Genomic DNA, 23,300 nt, shown 5'->3' on the forward strand with positions numbered 1-23,300 from the left:
TGGCATTTTCAAAAGCATCTAAGTGCTTTCACCCTTTAAAAATCTGGCTTGTGATGAATATTTGGGAACCAAGTTCTACAAACAAGTGGTGACATGTGAAAAAGCACTAGGGTGCTGGATAGAGAGCAAGTTAACTGTTGACAAAGGCAATCCCCATTGGTGGAGTAAAGGAAACTGAAGTAGTTTTGACACCAACCCAGGAAATCAGTCAGCCTTAAAGATACAAGAGACCAAAGACTAAACGTGTGTATTAAAAAAATAAAAAAAACAACAAAAATTTAAAATAAAAAACTAATGCTGCCATACAAAAGGAAGGGCTCTACTAGGAACACTTTGAGAGGTGATTGCTGAAGATTGTTGCAACTATTAATGTTTTCAATGACATTTGTTATTTAAAAAAAAACCAATTAAATAGCACAATGGCATCCCTCTGCACAATGATAACAAAGGTAAATGATGATGTAATAAAAATAACATTTAAAAAAGTAAATAATGTAAAGGCGTAAAACTCCATTTACCATGGATGGCAAGAAAAATGCAGTCCAGTTCAGGCAATGAGAACAGCAGCTAAGACACATTGGCTATGAGTCTTAATACAGAAGTATAAAGTGATAAGGGATTCTTTTAAACACTAAAAACATTTCTGAATCAAGATTCCTTTAGTAGCTCAGCAGAACCCACAGAGCAGACGGGTCTTGTCTAGACACTTGGATGCACTGTGCCTCTAACAACACAGCCCTGGGAAATAGGTGGAGAAGAAAAGCCCTTCTGCCCCCACAATACTCTATTTTGGCAGTCAGTGCATGTGGGTCATGCAGTATGAGGTGACTGTTTCCCAGTAGCAGATTAGCCACTGGGCCAATGGGGCTGTGCCCAGGGGCCTCAGCCAACTGGAGGGCCCTGGAAAAATGGGCACCCCCGTTCTGCCCAGTGCTCCTGCAAAACCCCGCTCCCTGGCAGGAGTGCCGGGGGACTGCCAGTGAGGAGGGGGGGGAGGGACGCCCACTTGCTCTGGCCTTCGGCCCCACAAAACAGTAATCGGCTGCTGCTTACCCCTGTCCTAGCCTGGGGGTTCCCCTCTGCCCCTCTTTGAGAGTGCCTCAACCCTGGTCTGGAACAGGCTCCTCTCTGATTTGGCCCCGCTCCTGCCTCCACCTGTTTGACCCTCCTGTGCAGTCAGTATCCCCGCTGCACAGGCTCTGTCCATCCCACAGCCAATGCTGACGAGCCGCAGTTTTTAACGTTACACCGCTTGCCCTCCAGGGGAGAGGGGAGAGGGGGCCGGGGGCTCTAGGGTTGCCAACTTTCTCTTTGTAGAAAACACAACACCCTTGCCCCGCCCTTCGCTGAGCCCCTACTCCCGTTCACTCCATCCCCGCTCCCTCCATTGCTCGCTCTCCCCAGCCCTTGCTCACTCGCTCAGGTTCTCCGGGCTGGGGCAGGGAGTTGGGGTGTGAGGGTTCTGGCTGGGGATGCGGGCTCCGGGGTGGGGCCGGAGAGGCAGGGTTTGGGGTGCAGGAGGGGGCTCTGGGCTGGAGGTCGGGACCGAGGGGTTGGGAATGGGAGGGGGCTCCAGGCTGGGGCAGGGGGTTGAGGTGTAGAAGCGGGTACTGGCTCTGGGCTGGGGGTTGGGGTGCAGGAGGGGCTCTGGGCTGGAGGTTGGGGACCGAGGGGTTGGGAATGGGAGGGGGCTCCAGGCTGGGGCAGGGGGTTGAGGTGTAGGAGGGGATATCGGCTCAGGGCTGGGGGTTAGGGTGCAGGAGGGGGCTCCAGGCTGGGGCACGGGGTTGAGCTGTAGAAGCGGGTATTGGCTCTGGGCTGGGGGTTGGGGACCGAGGGGTTGGGAATGGGAGGGGGCTCCAGGCTGGGGCAAGGGGTTGAGGTGTAGAAGTGGGGATCGGCTCAGGGCTGGGGTTTGGGGTGAAGGAGGGGCTCTGGGCAGGGGGTGTAGGAGGGGGCTCCAGGCTGGGGCAGAGGGTTGAGGTGTAGAAGTGGGGATCGGCTCAGGGCTGGGGTTTGGGGTGAAGGAGGGGCTCTGGGCAGGGGGTGCAGGAGGGGGCTCCAGGCTGGGGCAGGGGGTTGAGCTGTAGAAGCGGGTACTGGCTCTGGGCTGGGGGTTGGGGTGCAAGAGGGGCTCTGGGCAGGGGGTGCAGGAGGGGGCTCTGGCTGGAGGTCGGGGACGGAGGGGTTGGGACTGGGCGGTGTTTACAAAACTCCCCTCACAACACCTCGCCCCGCGGCTGGCCTCGCTGCTACTGCGCCCCGGAAAGCCCGGCCGGTGCCGCGGCGGGAACGGGGTCATGCTCCTCCCTGAGTTTCGTTTCTCCAGCTGCGCGCCCTGGTCCCGGAAAGGAAGTTGCCTGAGCCGGGTCTGGCGCTTGGCGCCTCATTGCCCTGAGCCAGGGAGGCGGTGAGAGCTGAGCCATGGGGGACCAGTGCGCCGCAGCGAGGAGAGCCAGAGGGGCGAGAAAGGCGCCGAGTCAGAGCAGCGCTCCGGAGCCCGCGCCGAGCCACAGCGCCAAGCCCCCTGCCCGGAGCGGGGGGCGAGCTGGGGCAGGGAGAGGGGACGCTCGGCCTCCTGGTGAGCAGGCCAAAGCCATTAACCCCCGAGACGCCCCTTCTCGCGTTGACCCGCAGGGCGCCACATCTGCCAGCTCCCGCGCAGAGAAGGGACCTGCTCCCAGCGAGCCGGGCTCTGGCCGTACCGGGAAGGGAGCGAGTAATGCTGGCCCCGGTAGGAAGCCAGTCCCCGCTAGGAAAGACTCTGCCCGCAGGGAGACGGGCGCTGTCCCTAAGACAAAGGAGCCTCCCTCCAGGGGACCGCCCGCTGTAGCGTCCTACTGCTGCACGGGGGCGGACAGCAGCGGCGGGGTCAAGTCCGGTGCAGTGGGAGCCCCGCGGCTCAGGGATGTGCTGAAGACACTGAGCCTGGGCCGGCAGGACACGTCGGAGGCAGCGGAGCTTGTGAACCAGCTCATCCGCAAGTTGGTGTCAGCGATCAGAGCCCGGGAGAGCACTTTCAGCTCAATTGATATCCTGGGCACCGGTAGCTACTACGAGCATGTCAAGGTGAGGAGAAGCGGGCAGGGGCTTAAGCACATCTCCATCGGACACAATTAATGTAGGACCTACCATAATTGTGGCACTTCCAGCTGTGATGTGACTCCTTATCTTCTGCCACCTCCAGCCTCCCTCCCTGGAACTGCTTTTCAGACACTTTCCCGGGTCCTTTTCTGTCCCTGATTCTTATTTAAAATTGTCTCCAAATTGTCCCAGCATGGCGCAGCCCTTGCCTCTGCTGCAGCAGCTTCTGAAACTATAGTGGCTCAAGTATCAGAGGGGTAGCCCTGTTAGTCTGGATCTGTAAAAGCAACAAAGAATCCTGTGGCACCTTATAGACTAACAGACGTTCTGCAGCATAAGCTTTCGTGGGTGAATACCCACTTCTTCAGATGCAAGTGGCTCAAGCTCTTTGTGGCTTTCAGGTACAGCACATTATCTTACAGGGACCCTTTCGCTGCACTCTTTCCCATAATGGCTAATTACATTCCTTCTAGCTATGCAGTTTGTATTGGTGACCATAACCATAGATTTGAGTACCCCCAGGTTCCTAGCAGGTTTCATGAAATCTTTTTTGTCTCCCTTTGGGGTTACAGGGATAGTGGGGACTAGTTGGGAGGGAGGGAGGTTGATGTAAAAACAATTTTGTTATAGGGGTGCAGAGGCTTTCCTCCTTAATAAAATTTTCCCAGATTTTACAAAATATATTCAAACTGGCTTACTCTAATTTCCTCAGGAAGTTTGTTGAATTAGTTCCCGTTGATTAAGAGACAGCTCCAGATCTCATACAGGTTGTGCTCTGCATTGTTCTAGACTAGAGGAACATAGTTGTCCTGATGGTTTATATAGATTAAGATAATGTAGTTGAGACCAGCCCCATTAGTCGATTTAGACTGGGAGCAAGTGGAGAAACTGGAGCACAGGCTTGATTTAGTCATGGTGACCTAAAACACACAGGCAGGGGATAGCTGTGGTTTGCACTAGCTGAAGCTTTTACATTGTTCTGATGTTCAAGTGTAGATACAGTCAGTTACAATTATCCAGGTTGCAGCCGACAGGGGTATTGATCATTGTGCATAGTCTTTATATATGAGAAAGCCGGGAGTGGTGGGGACAGGTAGAGTAAACTCTAACATGTCGCGGTGGATCCCTCATGGCTGGGGCATAACAAGTCTTAACACAGTATGAGCTGACACTAGTTATCCCTTAATTTTTCCAGCACATATCACAAACAGCCTGTGCATGTATCCAAATGGTTTAGTCCTGTCTAAATAAAAAGCATGTTCTTACAACATCCAGGGTATGGAGTCTCACTTGTCTTGGGATGGAATGCGATTTCAGAGGACCATGAGATAAACAGATTACATGAAGGTCAGATAACATAAGAATGGCTATACTGGATCAGACCAAAGGTCCGTCTAGCCCAGTATCCTGTCTTCCTACAGTGGCCAATGCCAGGTGCCCCAGAGGGAATGAACAGAACAGATAATCACCAAGTGATCCATCCCCTGTCACCCATTCCCAGCTTCTGGCAAACAGAGGCTGGAGCCACCATCCCTGCCCATCCTGGCTAATAGCCATTGATGGACCTATCCTCCATGAACTTATCTATTTTATTTTTGAACCCTGTAATAGTCTTGGCCTTCACAACATCCTCAGCAAAGAGTTCCAAGGTTGACTGTGCGTTGTGTGAAGAAATACTTTTTGTTTGTTTTAAATCTGCTGACTATTGATTTCATTTTATGAGCCCCTAGTTCGTGTGTTATGAGGAGTAAATAACCCTTCCTTTTTTACTTTCTCCACACCAGTCATGGTTTTATAGAGCCCTATCATATCCACCTTTAGTCATCTTTTTTCCAAGCTGAAAAGTCTCAGCCTTATTAATCTCTCCTCATACAGAAGCTACTCCATACCCCTAATCATTTATGTTGCCCTTTTCTGAACCCTTTCCAATTCCAATATATCATTTTTGTGACAGGGCAACCACGTCTGCACACAGTATTCAAATTGTGGGCATACCATGGATTTAGATAGAGGCAATATGATATACGCTGTCTTATTTTCTATCCCTTTCTTACAGATTCCCAACGTTCTGTTAGCTTTTTTTTTTTAACTGCTGCTGCACATTAAGTTGATGTTTTCAGAGAACTAGCCACAATGATTCCAAGATCTCCTTCTTGAGTAGTAACAGCCAATTTAGATCCCAACATTTTATTTGTATAGTTGGGATTATGTTTTCCAATGTGCATGAAGGTTCTAGACTTCAGTCTCTTACCTAGCAGCCTAAATTTGGGCTTCAGGTCTGTTCTCCTATCCTTCCCTATGTCATTGGTATCTACATGTACCATGACCACCAGCTGCTCCCCAGCACTACACAAGTCTATCTAAATGTCTCGAGAGATCCACAACTTTCACACCAGGCAGGCAAGTCACCATGCGGTTCTCCTGGTCATCATAAACCCAGCCATTTATGTTTCTAATGATTGAATCCCCCATAACCTGTTTCTTCCTAATAACTGGAGTTCCTTCCTCCAGAGAGGTATCCTCAGTGTGAGAGGATACCACATCATCATCTGGAAGGAGGGTTCCAACTTGGGGTGAGGCCTGAAGGTGGCTGTCCTGTTGGAAATTTTTACAATAGGCCCATTCAGAGCCTGAGTCTACTCAATTTTTCTAGCCAATGTGATAGCCATAAGGAAGGCAGTTTTCACTGACAAATGATAGAAAAGAGGTGGCCAGGAGTTCAAATGCCCCCCTCCCCAAAAAATCAGGCTTGACAGCACTAGTTTAAGGTCCCACAACAAAGAGGATTCCCAAACTGGGAGGAAACTCCTTAGGGAACCTTGATCCCAGAGGGTTTAGGAAGACTGCATATTCCTGGACTGGAGGGTGATTAAAGGATACTGCCATCAGGTGCAGTGTTTTAAGGACAATAGATGGTCCATACCAGGTGCTATGTGGCCCATACTGAAAACTTTCTCCATTTGACTCCATAGATTAGTTTGGTTGGTAGCTGTATGCTGTGAAGTAAGATGTTCAGCATTGCACTGGGGAAGTTCAACTCTGTAGATGTTATCAGAATTTAAGAAGAATGTTGATAAATTGAAGAGGGTTCAGAGGAGAATCATGGGAATGATTAAAGAATTAGAAAAACATGCCTCAAAGATTGAGTTCCTCGAATCTATTTATCTTAAAGCACAGGTATAGGGGTGACTTGATTACAGTTTGTAAGTACCTACGTGAGGAACAATTACTACTAACTTCAGTAAGAGTCAGATCTGTCGTCAGAGGGAGAATCGAGCAGTGTAATGTGGGTCTGTCTTGCTGCACTTGGGACTTCTATATCTATGTTGTGTAAGTTGTTCTAGTTTCACTTTATGAAATGTGTAGTTTACCCCACTCTTTAACAGGATGATTAAATCACTTCTAATCCACAGCCATCCAAAAATAAAACTTCCAGTAAGAGTTGATAAGAGTAGCTGCCTGACTGGGTTGTATTGTCTTTCTCCTGTTGAGAGTTCCCTGGTCTTAATTTACTGCAAATTACCATACATTTGTTCCCCTCATCTCTGCACATGGAAGTGGACAGGAGAATAAAGTCCATAGAGGCAGTGATGAGCTGCCAAAATATTAACTACAGATTCCCTCCTCCTCACCCCACGAGGGGGTTGTGGCCGCCCCCCCGGGACTCCTGCCTCATCCAACCTCCTTCCCTGTCCCGACTTCCCCCTGCTGCCCCATCCAACCCCTCCTCTCATTCCTGATGGCCCCCCGGGACCTCTGCCCCATCCAACCACCCCTTCTCTCTGTCCCCAACTATCCCTGCCCCTGACTGCCCCCCACCGCCCCATCCAACCCCTGCTCCTTCCTGACTGCCCCCCCAGGACCCTTGCCCCCATTCAATTCCCCTGCCCTCTGACCACCCCACCCCCGTCCATCGCCCCTACATCCCCCCAAACTCCCCTGCCCTCTTCCAACACCCCCTCCCTGCTCCCTTACCGCACTGCCTGGAGCCGCTTGGCCAGGACTGAGTCCCGGGTCGCTCAGCCGGGACTGGGGCCGGGGCTGCTTGACCGGGGCCAGGTCCGGGCTGGAGCTGCGGGGCCAGAGCTGGGGGCGCTTGGCTGGGGCCGGGCTGGGGCATTCAGCCAGGATTGGGCTAGGGCTGCTCGGCTGGGACCAGGAGCTGGGCCAGAGGCAGCCGCAGGGCTGGAGCCAGGGGTGCTTGGTTGGGGCCAGGACCGGGCTGGGGGCACTTGGCCAGGGGTGCCAGGCTGGAGGGAGCCAGTCGTCTGGGACCAGGAGCCAGGCCGGAGGGAGCTGCTTGGCTAGGCTGGGCCAGCCACACCTCCCCTCCCCCAGCTTACCTGCGTGCCTGCTGCTTGTTTCAGGCTTTCCGCAAACATCTGATTCGTGGGAAGCAGGTGAGGGGGAGGAGAAGAGGGGCAGAGTGTTCAGGAGAGGAGGGGGAAGTGAGCTGGGGCCAGAGCAGAGTGGACAGCTGCCAGAGCTTTTGTTAAATAAAGCCCTTATAGAACCAGTTGTCCCGGAAAAATCTGTTCTAAAAGGGCTTCTAAATTTAACAACCAGTTCCTGCGAACCGGCTCCAGCTCACCACTGCATAGAGGCATTTATAATGGAAATGCAGGCTAAAACCTTACCTGTAATAACAAAACAGTAAGCATTGTATTTCTGTGATTCATAGATTTCTGCACCAAATGAGTTCGATATCATGTTTACGATGCCAGCTCCTAGAGTTGAACTGGAACAATGTGATGCCTCTGGTGCCTTTTATTATGTGAGACTTAAAAGAAATCCTCAAGGAAACGAGCTAGACAAATTTTTACAGGAAGATGGAACATTAGCGGCTTGTAAGATGCTTTTTGCCCTGAGGAACATTATTAAAGAAATTGTAAAGAGCATGACAAGTAAGTATTCAGTGGACAATATTTTCCAACACAGGTGTTACTGTTCACATTAATGTCTGTACATATAAATCAGTGGAAGTAGTGTTGTACATACAACTTATGTTCCTGTTAGCAGTGCCTTCATAGATGTGTGCACAAAATGCTAGAAAAAGCTATACATGTCTGTGCTTTTTCTTGTTGCAAGAGCAACAAGAGAAGAGCAACCACAAACATACAGGGCCTGATTCACTCCACTCCATTCTTATGCAACAAGCTGTTTTTGCACATTGAAACAAAGGACATTCAGGGTACGGTCTAAGGCCAGGTTTCGGTCAGGCCAGTCACATTACAAAAACGACAGATGGCTTCAACAAGTTTGTAGAAATATTTGAAAAAATCCTTATGCCACATACGGACTCAATTTCTTCTGCTTTATACCAAGTGTTCTTAAATTTACTGGAAGTAAGTTTTCCGTAGTTTCTAAACTTATCCCACACCCCTCTTAAAACAAAGCAGTATTTTCTTCCAGCAAGGTGCTAGAAACATTCAATCTTATAAGTTTCTAAAATAACTCAAGAGACTGCTTGTTGTAGCACTGAAATGACTGATATGGTTTTTGATGTCTGAGGTTCTTTTACATCAGCATTAAACTGTTCAAATAACCTTGTCCATAATAGACCAGTTCAATGGATGTGGATCTTGCGAAAAATTCCGTGTCTTGCTTTTCAGTGTATTTTTTGCTCAAGAATATGGTGAAATAATCAGGGGATACTCAGATGGAGAAGAGGGGTAAATCTGTGTTGAATTATGGTCTGTAGCCCAAGATATAAAGTAAGCATTATACATAATGGAATGCCCACTGATGTCAGAAGTGGGGGTGTAATACAGAGATTAGGGGAGAATATGGCCTTCATTCATTAAAATGTTTTATTTGTTTTGGAAATAAATTGTCATATTTAACACTAACAATATACTCTAAGTGAGAATATATAATCCCCTTTAGCTGACAGTTGTGTGTGTTGAAAATTGTGGCCACAATTTTCAACTAACATTTACAATATTAAATATAAAAATACATTGGGTTCTATGGGTCTAATGCATAAAAATATTCCTAAACAAGACAAGAACATTCCACTTTTAGAATCAGTTCTCACTGCAAACACAAGGTCTCTCCAAAGCACCTTAATTTCAGTTATGTTACCTTGAAAGGCACTTTCTTTTCATTTCATTGTAGCATATTAATGCAGCTAGTCAAATACTGAAATCTGATGTTATGATTTTACATAAGCTACTTATAAAAATGGCTTGGTTATTTGTTCTCGATGGGGCAACCTGCAATTATTTGTCCCTCATGGAGTTCTAAGTAGTTTCATGCATTTTTCCTTTGTTTACTTGGTCAATTTTCTGCACATACCTTAAAAAAAAAAAAGAACTATTTGCATTATACAAATTGATTTAAAAATACTTAGTCTCTTCATATATTCTCTAATAGTCAATGACTGAAGCTTTGTATATGACATGATATAGCTGAAAATTCTAGTTAAATAAACAAAAACATTCAAAAATGGTTTCTTCCAATATTAAAAAGTTAAGGTTATTAAAGAAAATTCATTACTTTTTTGATAGGAACAGAAATGAAAGTCACTGTGGATAAAAAAAAGGCTGGAAGTCCTGCAATAACACTTCGCATTGGGAATCCTCCAATGGAGATATCGGTGGATATAATCTTGGCTTTGGAAATTCGAAGTCAGAGCTGGCCTGCCAGTACACAGGAGGGCCTAAAAATTGAAAAATGGCTAGGAAGCAAAGTGAAACAAGAATATAAATGGAAGCCAATATACCTAGTACCCAAACATGCCAAGGATGGAAGAGCACTAAAAGGTATTGTTTTTATTTTGAACACAGACTTTTTTTTTTTTTAAATGTGAGAGGGGTCCTTCTGCTCAGCTAGTAATCACCCAACTGCTGTAAGGGGAAACTACATATTACTTTTTGATTTTGTTAGTCAGCAGGGCATGCAGTATTCTTCTCTTATCAGAGAGGTAGCCATGTTAGTCTGTATCCACAAAAACAATGAGGAGTCTGGTGGTACCTTAAACACTAACAGATTTATTTGGGCATAAGCTTTTGTGGGTAAAAAACAAATACTTCTTCAGATGCATGAACCAGTGTTGTCAACCAATACGTAAAAGGATAAATGGACACAAATCAGACATCAGGAATGGTAACATACAAAAGCCAGTAGGAGAACACTTCAGTCTCCCTGGACCTTCAATAACAGATTTAAAAAAAAAAAAACATACTTCAAAGAGAAACTGCAGAGCTACAATTAATTTGAAAACTTAACACCATCAATTTGGGCTTAAATAGGGACTGGGAGTGGCTGGCTCACCACAAAAGCAATTTCCCCGCTCTTGGTATTGACACTGCCTCACCAATTATTGGGAATGGACCACACCCACCCTGACTGAATTGGCCTTCAACACTGGTTCTCCCCTTGTAGGGTAACTTCCTTCTCTTCATGTGCCAAAATATATTTATGCCTGTATCTGTAATTTTCACTCCAGGGTCTGAAGAAGGGTTTTTTTCTCACAAAAGCTTAGGCCCAAATAAATCTTAGTCTTTAAGGTGCCAACGTTATTCTTCTGTCTGTCTTCTCCGTGGCTACATCTGGATCAGAGCCATCATCTAAGAAAACCCTATCTTTGAATTATTAAACTTGTCCTATTCTTCATATTGTGGAGGCTCTGTACAAAGACCGTCCCTACCCTGAAGCTCTTACATCAAAGTGTCTGATGCTGAAGTAATTTCAGATAGACCCTCCCATATTAGAACATTGTACTACTTTCCAACCATGGCCAGGTAGAGCTATTTTTACCACCTTTTTCTGTTATATAATAGAAACCTATTGCCAGTGAAGGAAAGTATGCTTCTGCACAAATAGAACATCAAAATGAGTTTCTGCATGTGAAGTTGAGTGATTTAGTCTACACAAGAATACATCTAAAACTTCACAGTTTTACATTGTATGGGGAATTTACTAGATTTCCCCATCAAGTTCAGGTCTTCATAAGTGCACCATTACCATTATTTTTATTTAACTTGGCTATCACAATCATGATCTGTGGCAGTAGAGTACATCTAGGGGGAACTGACATTTTTTTTCTATTATATTTCAGCAAAAGAAAGTGTTACGCTAAAGAAAGGCTTTGCTAAAGTTTTTTTGTTTGTTTGTTTTTTTATTAAAATCTCAGCACAGATTTTACCTAATGCTATTTGAGAGTAGTATTGCCTTGTCTTGTTGATCTCCTGTAATAGGAAAATTAAATGTGAACAGTGACAATGTGCTTGGTGGGGCAGAAAGCTGATCTGTAGCGGTGTGGAAAGCATATAGCCCTGTGTCAGTGCTATAAAAATAATTTATATAATTCTTCATGGGTGCTTATTTACTCAAACTGAATGCCTTGCCATGGGTGGAAAACAGGGTACTATTGCAAGAGTAAACAGAGGCGTACTCCTAAAACAAGATCATGTCAGAATCAATAGACCGTGGAAAAAGTCTTAAAAATAAGTTATGCCAACCACCACAATTAGCTTATCCCAAAACAAAAAATTGTTTTAAGATTAAAATTACTTGATATGTACTTTCAAAGATGGAAAGCTTCTTGGGGTATTGTAATTATCCCAAAACCACACATTATAAACCCGGGAAATTAAGTGTTAAGTTTATACTTCAAAGAAATCCAAACATATTTAGGTATGGAAATGCAGTTAAAATATCCAGACAACCGTAATGCTGTCTTTTAGGGAAAATCATGCAAAAAACATACAATTAGGGGATTTTAGCATTTTGTGGATTAGATTAAATTGATATTTTTAAAGTAAAAAAAAAGTTGCAGACATTTCCAAATAAATTCACTTCAGGATGACTTTTCTTTAGCTACATAAACTGTGTAAGACTCATATTATAAGTGGGTAAAAGTGTTACTAAATGTTTGTATTCTTTTAATACATCTTTAGAAGACACCTGGCGACTCTCTTTCTCACACATTGAAAAGGATATGATAAAGAACCATGGCAACACAAAAACATGTTGTGAATCTAAGGGAGTAAAGTGTTGTAGGTTAGTATGTCTTTTTGTATGTCTTTTTTGAAGTCTCTTTTAGCCACTATATCAGTCTAGCAAGTGTTTTAATTCTTTCTAAATTTATAATTTAATCTGTGGTGTGAGAGAACAAGAACCCATACTAAGGAATAATAGTGAGCCTCTATGAAGCCTTTATATTTGAAAAACACTTCATGCATATCACTTACTAGTCACAACACCCTTCTGTTGTAGGCAAATAAATACAATCTTGTGCAGTGCTGAGTATGTCTGGCTTCCACTGAAGTTTAAGGAAGATGGGGACATACTACATCAGTTTCACATCCTATTTTCATATTACAAAGCAAACAGATGAAATCTGTCAAAAAACAAAACAATCCCCCCCACACACTTCCTAAGTCTGATAAAAAAAAGTTAGCCCCAGTTTGTTAGATTGGGAAGTCAATTGACTCAGCCATTAGGAAATTTACCACTGTATATACCAGTGGTCCGGCGCCCGCCCACCTTTCTGTGTGGGTGGGCGCCGGACGACTAGCCGCCGAGGACTGTGGCCACTGGACAAGCAGCCGCCAAGAAGCAGCAACGCCTAGAAGCATCGCTGCTGAAATGCCGCCGAGAAGTAGCGTCATCAAGAGGCGTTGCCGCCAAAATGCCGCTCCTTGATGTTGCCACTACTCGGCAGCATTTCGGCGGCTGCTTGCCCAGCGGCCAGTAGGCGGGTGCACACAGATGCCGTGTTGGGGACCCCTGGTTTATACTAGATACTGGGCACTAAATAAGTTAATGAATTGCCTCAAATAGCTAATAAGGTTTTTTTTGGGGGGGGGGGGGAGGGGAAATACATGAAGAATCATTTGGTGTTTTAAATAGTATAATTTAAGGAACTGATTTTGACAGATAACCCATTTTGCATTCTGTAGTTTTACAAATCATGAACCCTTCTGAATTTCATTAACAATTCTAAGCATAGGAAGAGAGAGAAAAACAGAGTAATCAAGTAGGTGTGTGACTCCTTCAGTCTACCTCGTGTTTGTCAGTTCTCTAGATTTGACACATAAGACATCAAATTATTAGGAGAATCATTTTATTTTTGGCAACAACAGTAATTTCAAAAATTGGGCCAGATTCACTGCTATTGGTGCAAGCACACGTAAATTGCATCTTCCCATAGCCATTGGCTCCTTCTGTCCGAGGGAAGGCAGTGATATATCCCTCAGTTTGTCAGAAAAGGGCAGGTTTAATTTGCAGCGGTCTCCAAAACTGCCCACTGTTGGTAACTGCTGCGGGGAGTGCACTAAATGGAGCATATGACTGGCCAACACTACTCAGTTTCTGGGTTATGACTCCCCCCAGTGGAAGGAAGTTCCTACTATAATGCATCACTAAAACTTCCCTTGGGCACAGTCCTTCAATGTGGGGAGCCATGTGGAAAAGCTAATGTAATACTGGGATGAATCTGGCCTACAAAAATGCAATGGGTTTTCATACTTCATAGGAAAATATTACTGGCAAGATTTTTTATCCCACTTGTTGGGATCAACATCAAATGCCTCATGAAAGCAAAATATTTCCAGAAACACTTATTTGGCATACATAAGGCATTTCTCAGTAATAACATCTTATTGTTCAACAGGAAAAGCTGTCTGAAACTTCTGAAGCATCTTCTGGATCAACTTAAAACAAAAGATGGAAACAGACGGGGGCTGGACAAATTCTGTTCCTACCATGCCAAAACTGCCTTTTTCCAGGCATGTGTCCTTTGGCCAGATGACAAACAATGGCTGTTCACAGACCTTGAGAGCTGTTTTCAAAAATTTTTGGATTACTTTCTGGATTGCCTCAACAACGCAAACCTTCCACACTTTTTTATTCCTACACACAACCTTTTTAGTAGACGATTGATTGATAAGGCAAGCAATGATTTCCTTTCAAAGGAAATTAAATATGAAATAAACAATAGATTTCCAATATTTGAACTGCAGAATTAAGGAAATATTCTATGCTTTTTTCAAAATTTTCATTTACATTTTATAAATCAGCATATCTAATACAGAATCAACATTTGAAGTTATATTCCTTGGGAATTTCTGGTGCTATGAAAAGTGGTAGTAAAGTAATTGTGGTCAATAAATGAGACTTGCACATTTAAATTAAATTATGCTATTTTAGTGGTAGAGGAGAAAGGACAACAGGACAAGTTTTTCCACAATTTTAAGTCTGATTGGTGCCAGGCTACTTTCAATGGGGTGGGGTGGGGGAGAATTAGCTATAACCGATACTTTCCTGCTCTCACTTCTATGCACTTATCTACACAGTGCAGCAATGCATACTATGGGGGTGTGATTTCTCAAGTGCAGTTCCATGTTACACATTAACTAGTCTGCATAGTCCCTGCTGGCGTATACTAAAAGCTCCCTCATGCACAGTAACACAATACAGTTCTACACTAAAGTGCTAGGGAACTTTTAGTGTGCACCAACAGGGTCTACGTGGACCAATTAGTGCACAAAACAGTGCACTTTACAAATTACGCCCCTTGTAGTGCACAGTGCCACACACTATAGACAAGCGCTGTGCTTCTAAGAAGGCAGCAGTGATTCAGTAGTAAAAACAAAATATAGATTTGATGCAGAACAATAACAGGCAAACAAATTTACAGACAAATGGCCATATTATACTCCTAGTTATACTGGTGCAGTTCTGAAGTCAATGGAGTTGCACCAGTATAAACACTGCTGAGTATCCTCCATATGTATTTACAGACAACAATCATAACTCACCTCTATATTTATTCCGAAGCGGCAACACTGCATAATAGCTTGCAAAAAACCAAAATCAGTTCTGATTTTCTTTCATCCGTTACTTTGCTCACGTTGAGGTATTTCGTTGGATACTTGAGTATTGAATATTCCAAAACAGAAATGTGCTTAAGGATAATTATACTTTTTACTGATCCTGCTTTTAAGTGATAACAACTATAGTTGCACTTTAATTTTTGGATGTCAGAGTACAAGCAGCAGCAACAACAGACTTTATCTATTATATCTGCTCAGACAGAACTTAACTTGATTCTTCTTTCTTGAAGAGACTCTATGAAACAAGAGCACATAGGAAAGGTACAGCCAGTGGAAAAGCTATTACATTTTCAAGTTTTTTATTTAGCAAATGCAAAAATCTTACAGCATTTGAAAACTTCAGTGCTGTACAAAACTAGATTCCTTTATTCTCTTAAAAAAGGTCAAAAACATCAAAATAAATAGGAATGAAATTTTAGCCCTACTGAAGTCAACAGGAGTTTTGTATATATGTATATAAGCTTAAGGTAAAAGAAAATAAGAGGCCCAGAAGAATCAAAATAGAAAACATATAATCTTATTAGAAAAAAAGATTGGAGCCTCGCAAAATTTGTGTACTGTTTTATCATTTGGTTGGGTTTCCATCCACTCAGTGTGACAGACTTGGTGAAATATTTGTTCCGAGATTTATTCAGCTATTACTGTAAGAATATGCTTCATTTTCCAACAATGAATCTTTATCCTTATCTGTCCCAAGATGTAACATCTTCCTGGCACTCCACTGACATAAATGGTGGTACCATCAGGCATGTAAGTTATTTTGAAACAATGTTGACAGTGTTGGGTGTATGCACCACTCGGATTCCCTGAAAATATAAGAGAGAAGTTAATTTTTAAATTCTTGTATATTAAAAAATTCTGCTGTTTGTCAAATTAAAAGCAGACTCTTAATTTTCTTCGGCATTTTTACAATTTTTAAAAATGATGTACTTGCAATTACTAACCTTGATTTTTTTCTGCGTTAAGTGTGAATTACAGAATAATTGAGAGTGACATCTAAACATTGCAACACATTGTTAAATGTAAGGAGAACCAGATTTTCAAAGAAGTTCACAGACCTAATTAGTGTATAGAAGACAAGCATGCACAAAAGTACACATACTTGAAAAATCTGGCCCTAAATTCAAATCTATACCACTATTATTACAAGAATTTACTTACTTTGTTTAAATATCTCCCAGGCAATTAAAAACCTCTCTGGGACTTTCCACGAGGTCTTCCTAAATCCTTTTTGATTTCTTTTGTCATCTGAAATTGCTTGAATCTTTCTGCCATTGAAATAAGCTCTTCAGGAACTGCCTGATAATTAGAAAGTTATGTTATGGAGACAGTTTATTCTAAGTGATTCTCTAAGCTTTGCAGTCATATGTCAATGAAATCAACAAATAAGTATTTATCCAGAATATTTTCTATTATTCTAGAACTCTTATGGCTTTTTAATCTAAAAATTAGGAAAAATCTTTGTAGCTTGAGTGATAAATTCTTTGGTGCTATGTCATTGGATTTCCAGTGTAAGTAGATGAACCAATACCGTATCTTCACCTAAAAAACCGCTATGATGTATTTCAAAGATTTCTGCCTTGGAGTTAAACTCCTGAAAAAAAAGTTACGGGAAAAAGCAAAATTCAAGTAGATTAAAATCTGGCCCTAAATAATCTACTTGAATGTTATGCTGTTTACTGCATTTCTGCACCCAAATTTTACACCTGCGATTTGGTTAGTTAAATTCCTTATCTATACATGTTTAGTTCTTAAAATGTTGTTTTTAAAGGTGACTGGCATTCTCTTAGGATTCTTCATTCAAGTACCAGACCACCAGGTTAGAGTTCACTGAACGTTGGTTATGAAAAGACCAAGAATTAAAGTTGTTAAAAAAGAAACACCACAGTTTAGTGAAGATCAACCACCTCATTCTAATGCAATTGCAGGATAGAGGAAATCTTAGCTTTCCTATCCACAATACATTTCACCCTTCATGAATGAAAATGGTTCACATCTTTGATGGAATAGCTTTCTGTCAGAAAAAGGCAAGTCTGGCTAAACTAAAATGCTTTGTAAAATAGTGTCAATTTCACTAAAATTTTGTTCGGGAGAAAAAAGAAAAAAGTTCTAATAATCTCAAAGTGTCCCATTTCAATATCTTCAGAATATGAAATGGTTGATTTTTTCTTTTCAAATGGACATTATTTTTAAAGGTTTTTTTTGTTTTTGTTTTAAGATACGGAAGATACCATTGTAGAGGGGAAGGAGGGCAGGTGGTGAAATATATATACACACCACCACATCTCAAAGAACTCAAGTTTCTATAAGGTGAATTTCTTCTTTGAGTACTTCATATATATTCCATTCTTGGTAGCTCAAAACAGTGAACTGAAGACAGACAGGTGCTTGGAGTCTACTTAAAGAACATTATAGCACTGCTCTGCCAGAAGCAGCATCAGATAAAATTGTTACCTACCTTTCGTAACTGTTCTTTGAGATGTGTTGCTCATGTCCATTCCATTCTAGGTGTGTGCATGCCCATGTGCACAGCTGTTGGAGACTTTTGCCTTAGCTGTATCCGTAGGGTTGGCTATGGTTCCCTCTGGAGTGCCGCACTCATGCCTTGATATATCAAGCGCTGCTGGCCCTATGCCCTCTCAGTTCTTTCTTGCTAGAAACTCCGACAGAGGAGTAGGAGGGCGGGTAATGGAATGGACATGAACAACACATCTTGAAGAACAACAGTTATGAAAGGTAGGTAACTTTTTTCCTTCAAGTGCTTGCTCATGTTTATTCCATTCTAGATAACTCACAAGCAGTATCCCTGGAGGTCGGCTCTGAGTTCACAGACGTGTGGCTTGTAATACTGCTCTACTGAAGCGAGCATTGTCCTGGGCTTGCTGGGTAGGCACACAATGAGATGTGAATTTGTGAATAGACAACCAGGTGGCGGCCCTGTAGATATCTGGTATTGGCACCTGGGCCAGGAAGGCAGCTGACAAGGCTTGTGCTCTAGTTGAGTGGGTGGTTACAATTGCTGGTGGAGGCACTTGTGCCTGATCATAACAAAATCAGATGCAGGCGGTGATCCAAGACCAGATTCTCTGGGTGGACACTGGACTACCTTTCATCCTATCTGCTACCGTGACAAACTGCGCTGACTTGCAAAATGGCTTGGTCCTCTCGATGAAGAAGGCTAGCTCTCTCCTGACATCCAGGGAGTGCAACCCACTTCCTCCTCAGATTTATGAGGCTTTGGGAAGAAGACTGGCAAGAATATGTCCTGGCTCATGTGAAATTGCTAAACCACTTCGGGTAGGAAAGCCAGATGCAGCCGCAGCTGGACATTGTCCTTGAAGACCACCATATAAGGTGGCTCCAATGTAAGTGCCCTAATCTCGGAAACCCTTCGGGCAGAAGTTTTCACCACCAGGAATGATGCCTTCCAGGAGAGCAGAACGAGGGCTCGAAGGGGGCTTTCATGAGCTGCGTGATCACCAGATTCAGGTCCCACGGAGGGTACTTGGAGGTAGAGCTGCTCCAGACCTTTTAAGAACCGGCCTGTCATGTAATGAGCAAAGACCGACCTGCCCTGGAACAGAGGGTGAAAGGCTGATATGACAGGTAACCATCAGCGTGCCAAACCAGTGTTGGTGAGGCCAAGGTGGAGCTATCAGGATTACTTTGGCTTTGTCCTGCTTGATCTTCATGAGGACTTTGTGCAGCAACAGCACTGGTGGGAAAGTGTACATCAGAGTCCCTGACCACGGGAGCAGGAAGGTGTCTGACAAGGAGCTCCTTTCGATCCCCTGAAATGAGCAGAACAGATGACATTTCCTGTTCTGGATATGGTAGAAAGCATTACTCACAGCTGTTGGGTGTGAGAGCTCAGCATCAGCAATGAATCCAAGAATACTTCGATCAGTGGACTCCAAATTTTTTATGCCCAAGATCACTTTTTGACTTTAAGGGCAACCGAGGATCTACCCTGCCCCTTCCCCAAAGTCCCACCCAACTCACTCCATTCCTTCCTCTCTCCGTCACTCACTCTCCATCATTCTCACTCACTTTCACGGGGTTGGAGTAGGGGGTTGGGGTTCGGGAGGGGGTATGGGCTGGGGCTGAGGGGTTTGCAGTGTGGGAGAGGGCTCTGGGCTGAGCCGGGGCGGGGGTTTGGGGTGCAAGCGGGGGGTCTGGGCTGGGGCAGAGAGTGTTGGGGTGCAGGAGGGGGTGGGGGTGCTGGCTCGGGGGGGTCAGGGCTGGGGTTTGCAGTGCAGGAGGGGGCTTGGGGTGCTAGCTCTAAGAGGGGGCTCAGGGGTTGGGGTGCAGCCTTCCGCCAGGCAGTACTTACCTCCAGCGGCTCCCGGTTGGCGGCACAGCATGTCTGCCACTAAGACAGGCTCCCTGACTACCCCAGCCCCACGCTGCTCCCAGAAGGGGCCAACGTGCCCCAGCAGCCCGAGGGTGGGGAGTTGGGTGGCATGTGGCTAAGTGCATTGCCCCTTTCTGCAAGCGCTGTCCCTGCAGCTCCCATTGGCCACAACTCCCCATTCCCGGCCAATGGGAGCTGCGGGGACAGTGCTTGCAGGCAGAAGCAGCGCGCAGAGGGAGATCCCTGTTGCTCCGCCCCCAGGGCTCACTGTCCACTTCTGGGAGTGGCATGGGGCCAGGGCAGGCAGGAAGCCTGTCTTAGTGGCAGCCCCGTTTTGCTGCCAGAGCCCGCGATCGACTGGGAGATCCTCTAGGATCAACCAATTGATCACCATCAACTGGTTGGTGACCACTGACTTAGACTATAGACTGAATTGTCCAATTCTGAATGTGAACCTTCAACCAAAGAGAGACTGCACTATACTGCAAACTCCTCAAAATACTTTCCTCTGTCCACCAGCATCATCTCTGTTCTACTCAGGTTCAGCTTCATCCAGGTATTCTTCATCCAAGCACTGAGCCATCTTGGTTGTAATGGTATGTTCATGTTGTGAAAGATAAGTAGAGCAGTGTTTCATCTGCATATTGCTGGCACTTAAGTCGATGTCTGACCAGTTTACCTAGTAGAAAAATGTAGATGATGAAAAGGACAGGAGAGAGAATTGATCCTTGTGGAACCCCATAAGTGAGGGGTTTAGTGGTGGAGAAGCATCACTACTTTTTGGGTGTGTCCCTCCAGGAAGAACTCAAACAATTTTAGTGCATTATCCTGGACTCTTGCCACGACTCTCAGGTGAGACAGCAGTATCTCATGATCAATAGTGTCAAATACTGTAGAGAGGTCCAGGATGAGAATGTATGTCTGTCCACTGACAGCAGATCATCCATTAGTGCCAATAAGTTTGAGTTTGATGTTCAGGCCTTAATCCACACAGATATGTCTAGAATGTTAGCTTCAGTTAAATGAGCTTGTAATTGGCCTTTTGCCAGCTTCTCTAGGAGCTTGCTCATGAATGGGAGGTTTGACACTTGGCGATAGTTGGCAAGAACTGAAGTATCCAGGGTGGGTTTCTTCAGTGCCGGTCTGATTATTGAGTGTTTGAAAGAAGAGTATCTCTGAATGAGGTGTCAGCACTTTTAGACAGGAGTGGTACCCTTGATTCTTTTTCAAGGGTAGGGGGTTGGGATTCACAAATCTTAGATTGAGACTTCTCTAGGGTACCTAAAACTTCTTGAAGAGTGAGTGTAATGAACTCTGGGAATGTAGCTTGGATGTTCGTTGGTGGGTGCAGGCAGAGTGGATCCATGCGGTTTGAGAAGGCTTTCTAAATGTGAGAGATCTTTTCTGGAAATTCAGATGATCATTCTTTGCAACAATTGTTGCTCAGCTCTCATGCAGATTGTAGGCATTTAGGATTGATGAAGTGATTTACCACCTTGGGGTAGTGTTTGGCAGTCTCAATGGAGGCTGATATGAAGGTTTTTGGCCCGTAATATAGCCTCAGCATAAGCTTTAAGAATTTATGTTTCGTCCTGTTGGAATCAACCTTTGTTTTCCACCATTGCTGCTCAAGTTTCTGCCTCTTTCTCTTCATCCAGTGCAGGGTGTCTGAAAACCCAGGAATATCTGTGTGGGCCAGTGTGTCAATGGCCAAGACCAGCACAGAATAGTAATAATTAAGACTAAGATATTGTCATAGTTATTTTTAGTAAAAGTCATGGGCAGGTCACGGGCAATAAACAAAAATTTATGGGAGCCTGTGGCCTGTCCATGATTTTACTAAAAATAAATGGGGGGGCAGGGCTAGGCAGGGGGGAGGAATGACAGCTGGAGTCCCATAGAGGGGGAAAGACCGACAGGCAGAGCCCCCTGCCATGGGGGGGGAGCACAGTCCCTGCCGCAAGGTCCTGGCTCTATCCCCAGTTGCAGTGCAGGGGTGCAGTCCCAGCTTCAGCCCCTGACAGTTGATGCCGAAGAAGTCACAGAGGTCCAAGTCACAGAATCCGTGACTAACATGACTACATTTTAGCCTTAGTAATGATTCATCAAATCCTCAGTTCCTCATCCCGTGAGTGGGGTGCTGTTGCCCCTCACCAAGCTTTATAACATAGGTCCCCAAAATGTGGGGCGTGCCCCCCTAGGGGGAAAATGGAGGAATGTTTGGGGGGGCATGGAGGGATCCAGGCCAGCTCCCATGAGGGGCGGGGTGAGAGCACCACCCAGCCCTGTTCTACACCGCCAACTCTGCTCCAACTCCAGCTGTGACCCCGGCTCCACTCCCAGCACCAGCCTTGGCCCCTTGACCGCAGCCCTGGCCCGTTTCCGTCCCCCAGCTGCAGGTCCATTCTTGGCCTCGGTCCCGCCCCACCAGTCACGGCTCAGTTCTCAGACCTAGACCCACCCCAGCTGCAGCCCCAGCCTTGTCCCCCTTACTCCTGTCTGTGCACCCCCCTTGGGTGCTGTGGTCCTGCTCCTGGCCCCTGAGAAGGGTGTGGATAGGGGTAACAGGGGTCATGACCATGAAAAGTTTAGGGACAACTGCTTTAGAATTTGGAGTCCACAAGACTTTGTGGTCGAATCAGGATCATTTGTCTTTCTTATTGCCTGGATGCTGGAAAGTCTCTGACCACGCCCTTAATCAAGTGATGCTCTGTCCAAGATTGTGGCTGAACTGTAATGTTCTTTATATCCAGGACAAAGATCGGGTTCAGTGTATATAGAAGCTGAAGGTCTCCTTTTCTGGAAGATGTCTCTTCTCCTGAGATTCCAAGCATCTTTGCCTGAAAAAGAAGCTCGGCCATGATCTTTGTGGGGTATAAGATTGCTGTCTTCCCTGTTTCTCTAGCAGCTGGTGTGTATATGCCTAGCAACTGGAACCTGGGCTGGGATTCTAAAATGCAGAGCACCAGCTGCCTTTGTGATGAAGAGTGCAGAGCCTTTGAAAGGGAGATCTTTAATTGCTGTCTTCGCCTCCCCAACTATGCAATGTCAAATACTATAACTAGGATGCTATCCTTATGGTGACAGAAGTTGCAATGTATCTAGCTGTTGTATTGGAGGCATCCAAAGTGGTCTGGAAAGATGTTAGGGCTACCAACTGCCCCTCAGAAAATTTCTGACTTGCACTTTTTCTTGCTCTCCTGAAGACGTTATTAACAAAGTCTAAGACCCTGCACCAGTTCAAGTAATTATATTTTACTAACAAAGGGTAATGGCAATTTTTAATTGCAGGCTAATTGATCAGTAATTAGAGACACTTTGGCCTCCTGCCTTTTGGTGTAATTTTTGGTTGCTACTTTCTATTTCTCTTATTGGCCACCGTGACAAGAAAGTGAATCTGGTACACAAGGTATTATGGGTACCATCCTCCCTCTGAGAATATCTAATACAGTTTATCTGCTTTCTTAGATGTCAGTGCAACTGATGCTTGAATGTTCCAGATGTCCTCCGCCAGTTCCAACAAGGCTTCATTAATAAGTAATCCTGGCAACTATGCATGGGCTATATCTAAGAGCTTGCAGGAGCTCTCCAGTACCACCTCCACAGGAGTTTCTATTCAATTTTCTATATGGTGGACCAAGTCCTGAAACTTTTATAACTGGTTGAGAGGGAGCTTAAGGAACCATTGCCTCACCTGGTGATGAGGTAGCAGCACCCACAGACAGACTGAGCGCCCATGGAAGGATAATTTTCTTTTGATATCTCTGGTAGATACTCAGTATGTTGCAGTGCAGTTTGAGAAACAATACCTTAACATGGTACAGGAGAAATGGTCCTAATTGTGGAGTGGATGCAGATGCAGGTTGTCCCAGTTGTTGTGAACCCAGCATTCCAGTAGGGCCAGCAGTCTGTTATAGGGGAAAAGGCCCAGAGACAAGGTGGATGCCACCAAAAACGACTGCCTGTCTCTGTAACCCCTAGATCTTGACAGAGGCTCTCAAATCTGAGTCTTAAGGGTC

General features: G+C 44.9%; 2 protein-coding genes across 7 annotated transcripts in view; one reads left to right on the forward strand and one right to left on the reverse strand.

Annotated features, from left to right (window-relative positions):
- The first annotated feature begins 2,370 nt into the window (after positions 1-2,370).
- On the forward strand, positions 2,371-15,127 carry CGAS (cyclic GMP-AMP synthase). The gene is made up of 5 exons (XM_039532270.1): positions 2,371-3,069; positions 7,766-7,988; positions 9,594-9,848; positions 11,988-12,090; positions 13,706-15,127. Exons 1-5 carry the CDS (start codon positions 2,425-2,427, stop codon positions 14,058-14,060), a joined length of 1,581 nt encoding a protein of 526 aa, XP_039388204.1. The 5' UTR covers positions 2,371-2,424; the 3' UTR covers positions 14,061-15,127.
- Positions 15,128-15,209: 82 nt separating this feature from the next.
- The window catches only part of DDX43 (DEAD-box helicase 43), a 60,337-nt gene continuing 52,246 nt past the window's right edge, over positions 15,210-23,300 (reverse strand). For 3 of the 6 annotated variants that reach the window (XM_039532264.1, XM_039532263.1, XM_039532265.1), the window contains 2 exons: positions 23,091-23,189; positions 19,799-19,960 (listed from right to left, as the gene is read on the reverse strand). In XM_039532264.1, coding sequence (XP_039388198.1) covers positions 19,814-19,960; positions 23,091-23,189 — 246 coding nt within the window. In that variant the 3' untranslated portion in view covers positions 19,799-19,813. Of the gene's footprint in view, positions 15,734-16,088; positions 16,227-19,798; positions 19,961-20,916; positions 20,950-23,090; positions 23,190-23,300 lie in introns of those variants that run through there. The other 3 variants (XM_039532268.1, XM_039532269.1, XM_039532267.1) reach the window with 2 other exon arrangements.

The sequence above is a fragment of the Mauremys reevesii genome, linkage group 3 (genome assembly GCF_016161935.1).
Source record: "Mauremys reevesii isolate NIE-2019 linkage group 3, ASM1616193v1, whole genome shotgun sequence".
Lineage (NCBI taxonomy): Eukaryota > Metazoa > Chordata > Testudines > Geoemydidae > Mauremys > Mauremys reevesii.

Bases quoted from the DNA above. Each gene is read 5' to 3' on its own strand.
- CGAS (XM_039532270.1), top strand. From the start codon at position 2,425: ATGGGGGACCAGTGCGCCGCAGCGAGGAGAGCCAGAGGGGCGAGAAAG. The intron at 3,070-7,765 runs GTGAGGAGAAGC...TGTGATTCATAG, and splicing joins GCTACTACGAGCATGTCAAG to ATTTCTGCACCAAATGAGTT. The intron at 9,849-11,987 runs GTATTGTTTTTA...ATACATCTTTAG, and splicing joins GGATGGAAGAGCACTAAAAG to AAGACACCTGGCGACTCTCT.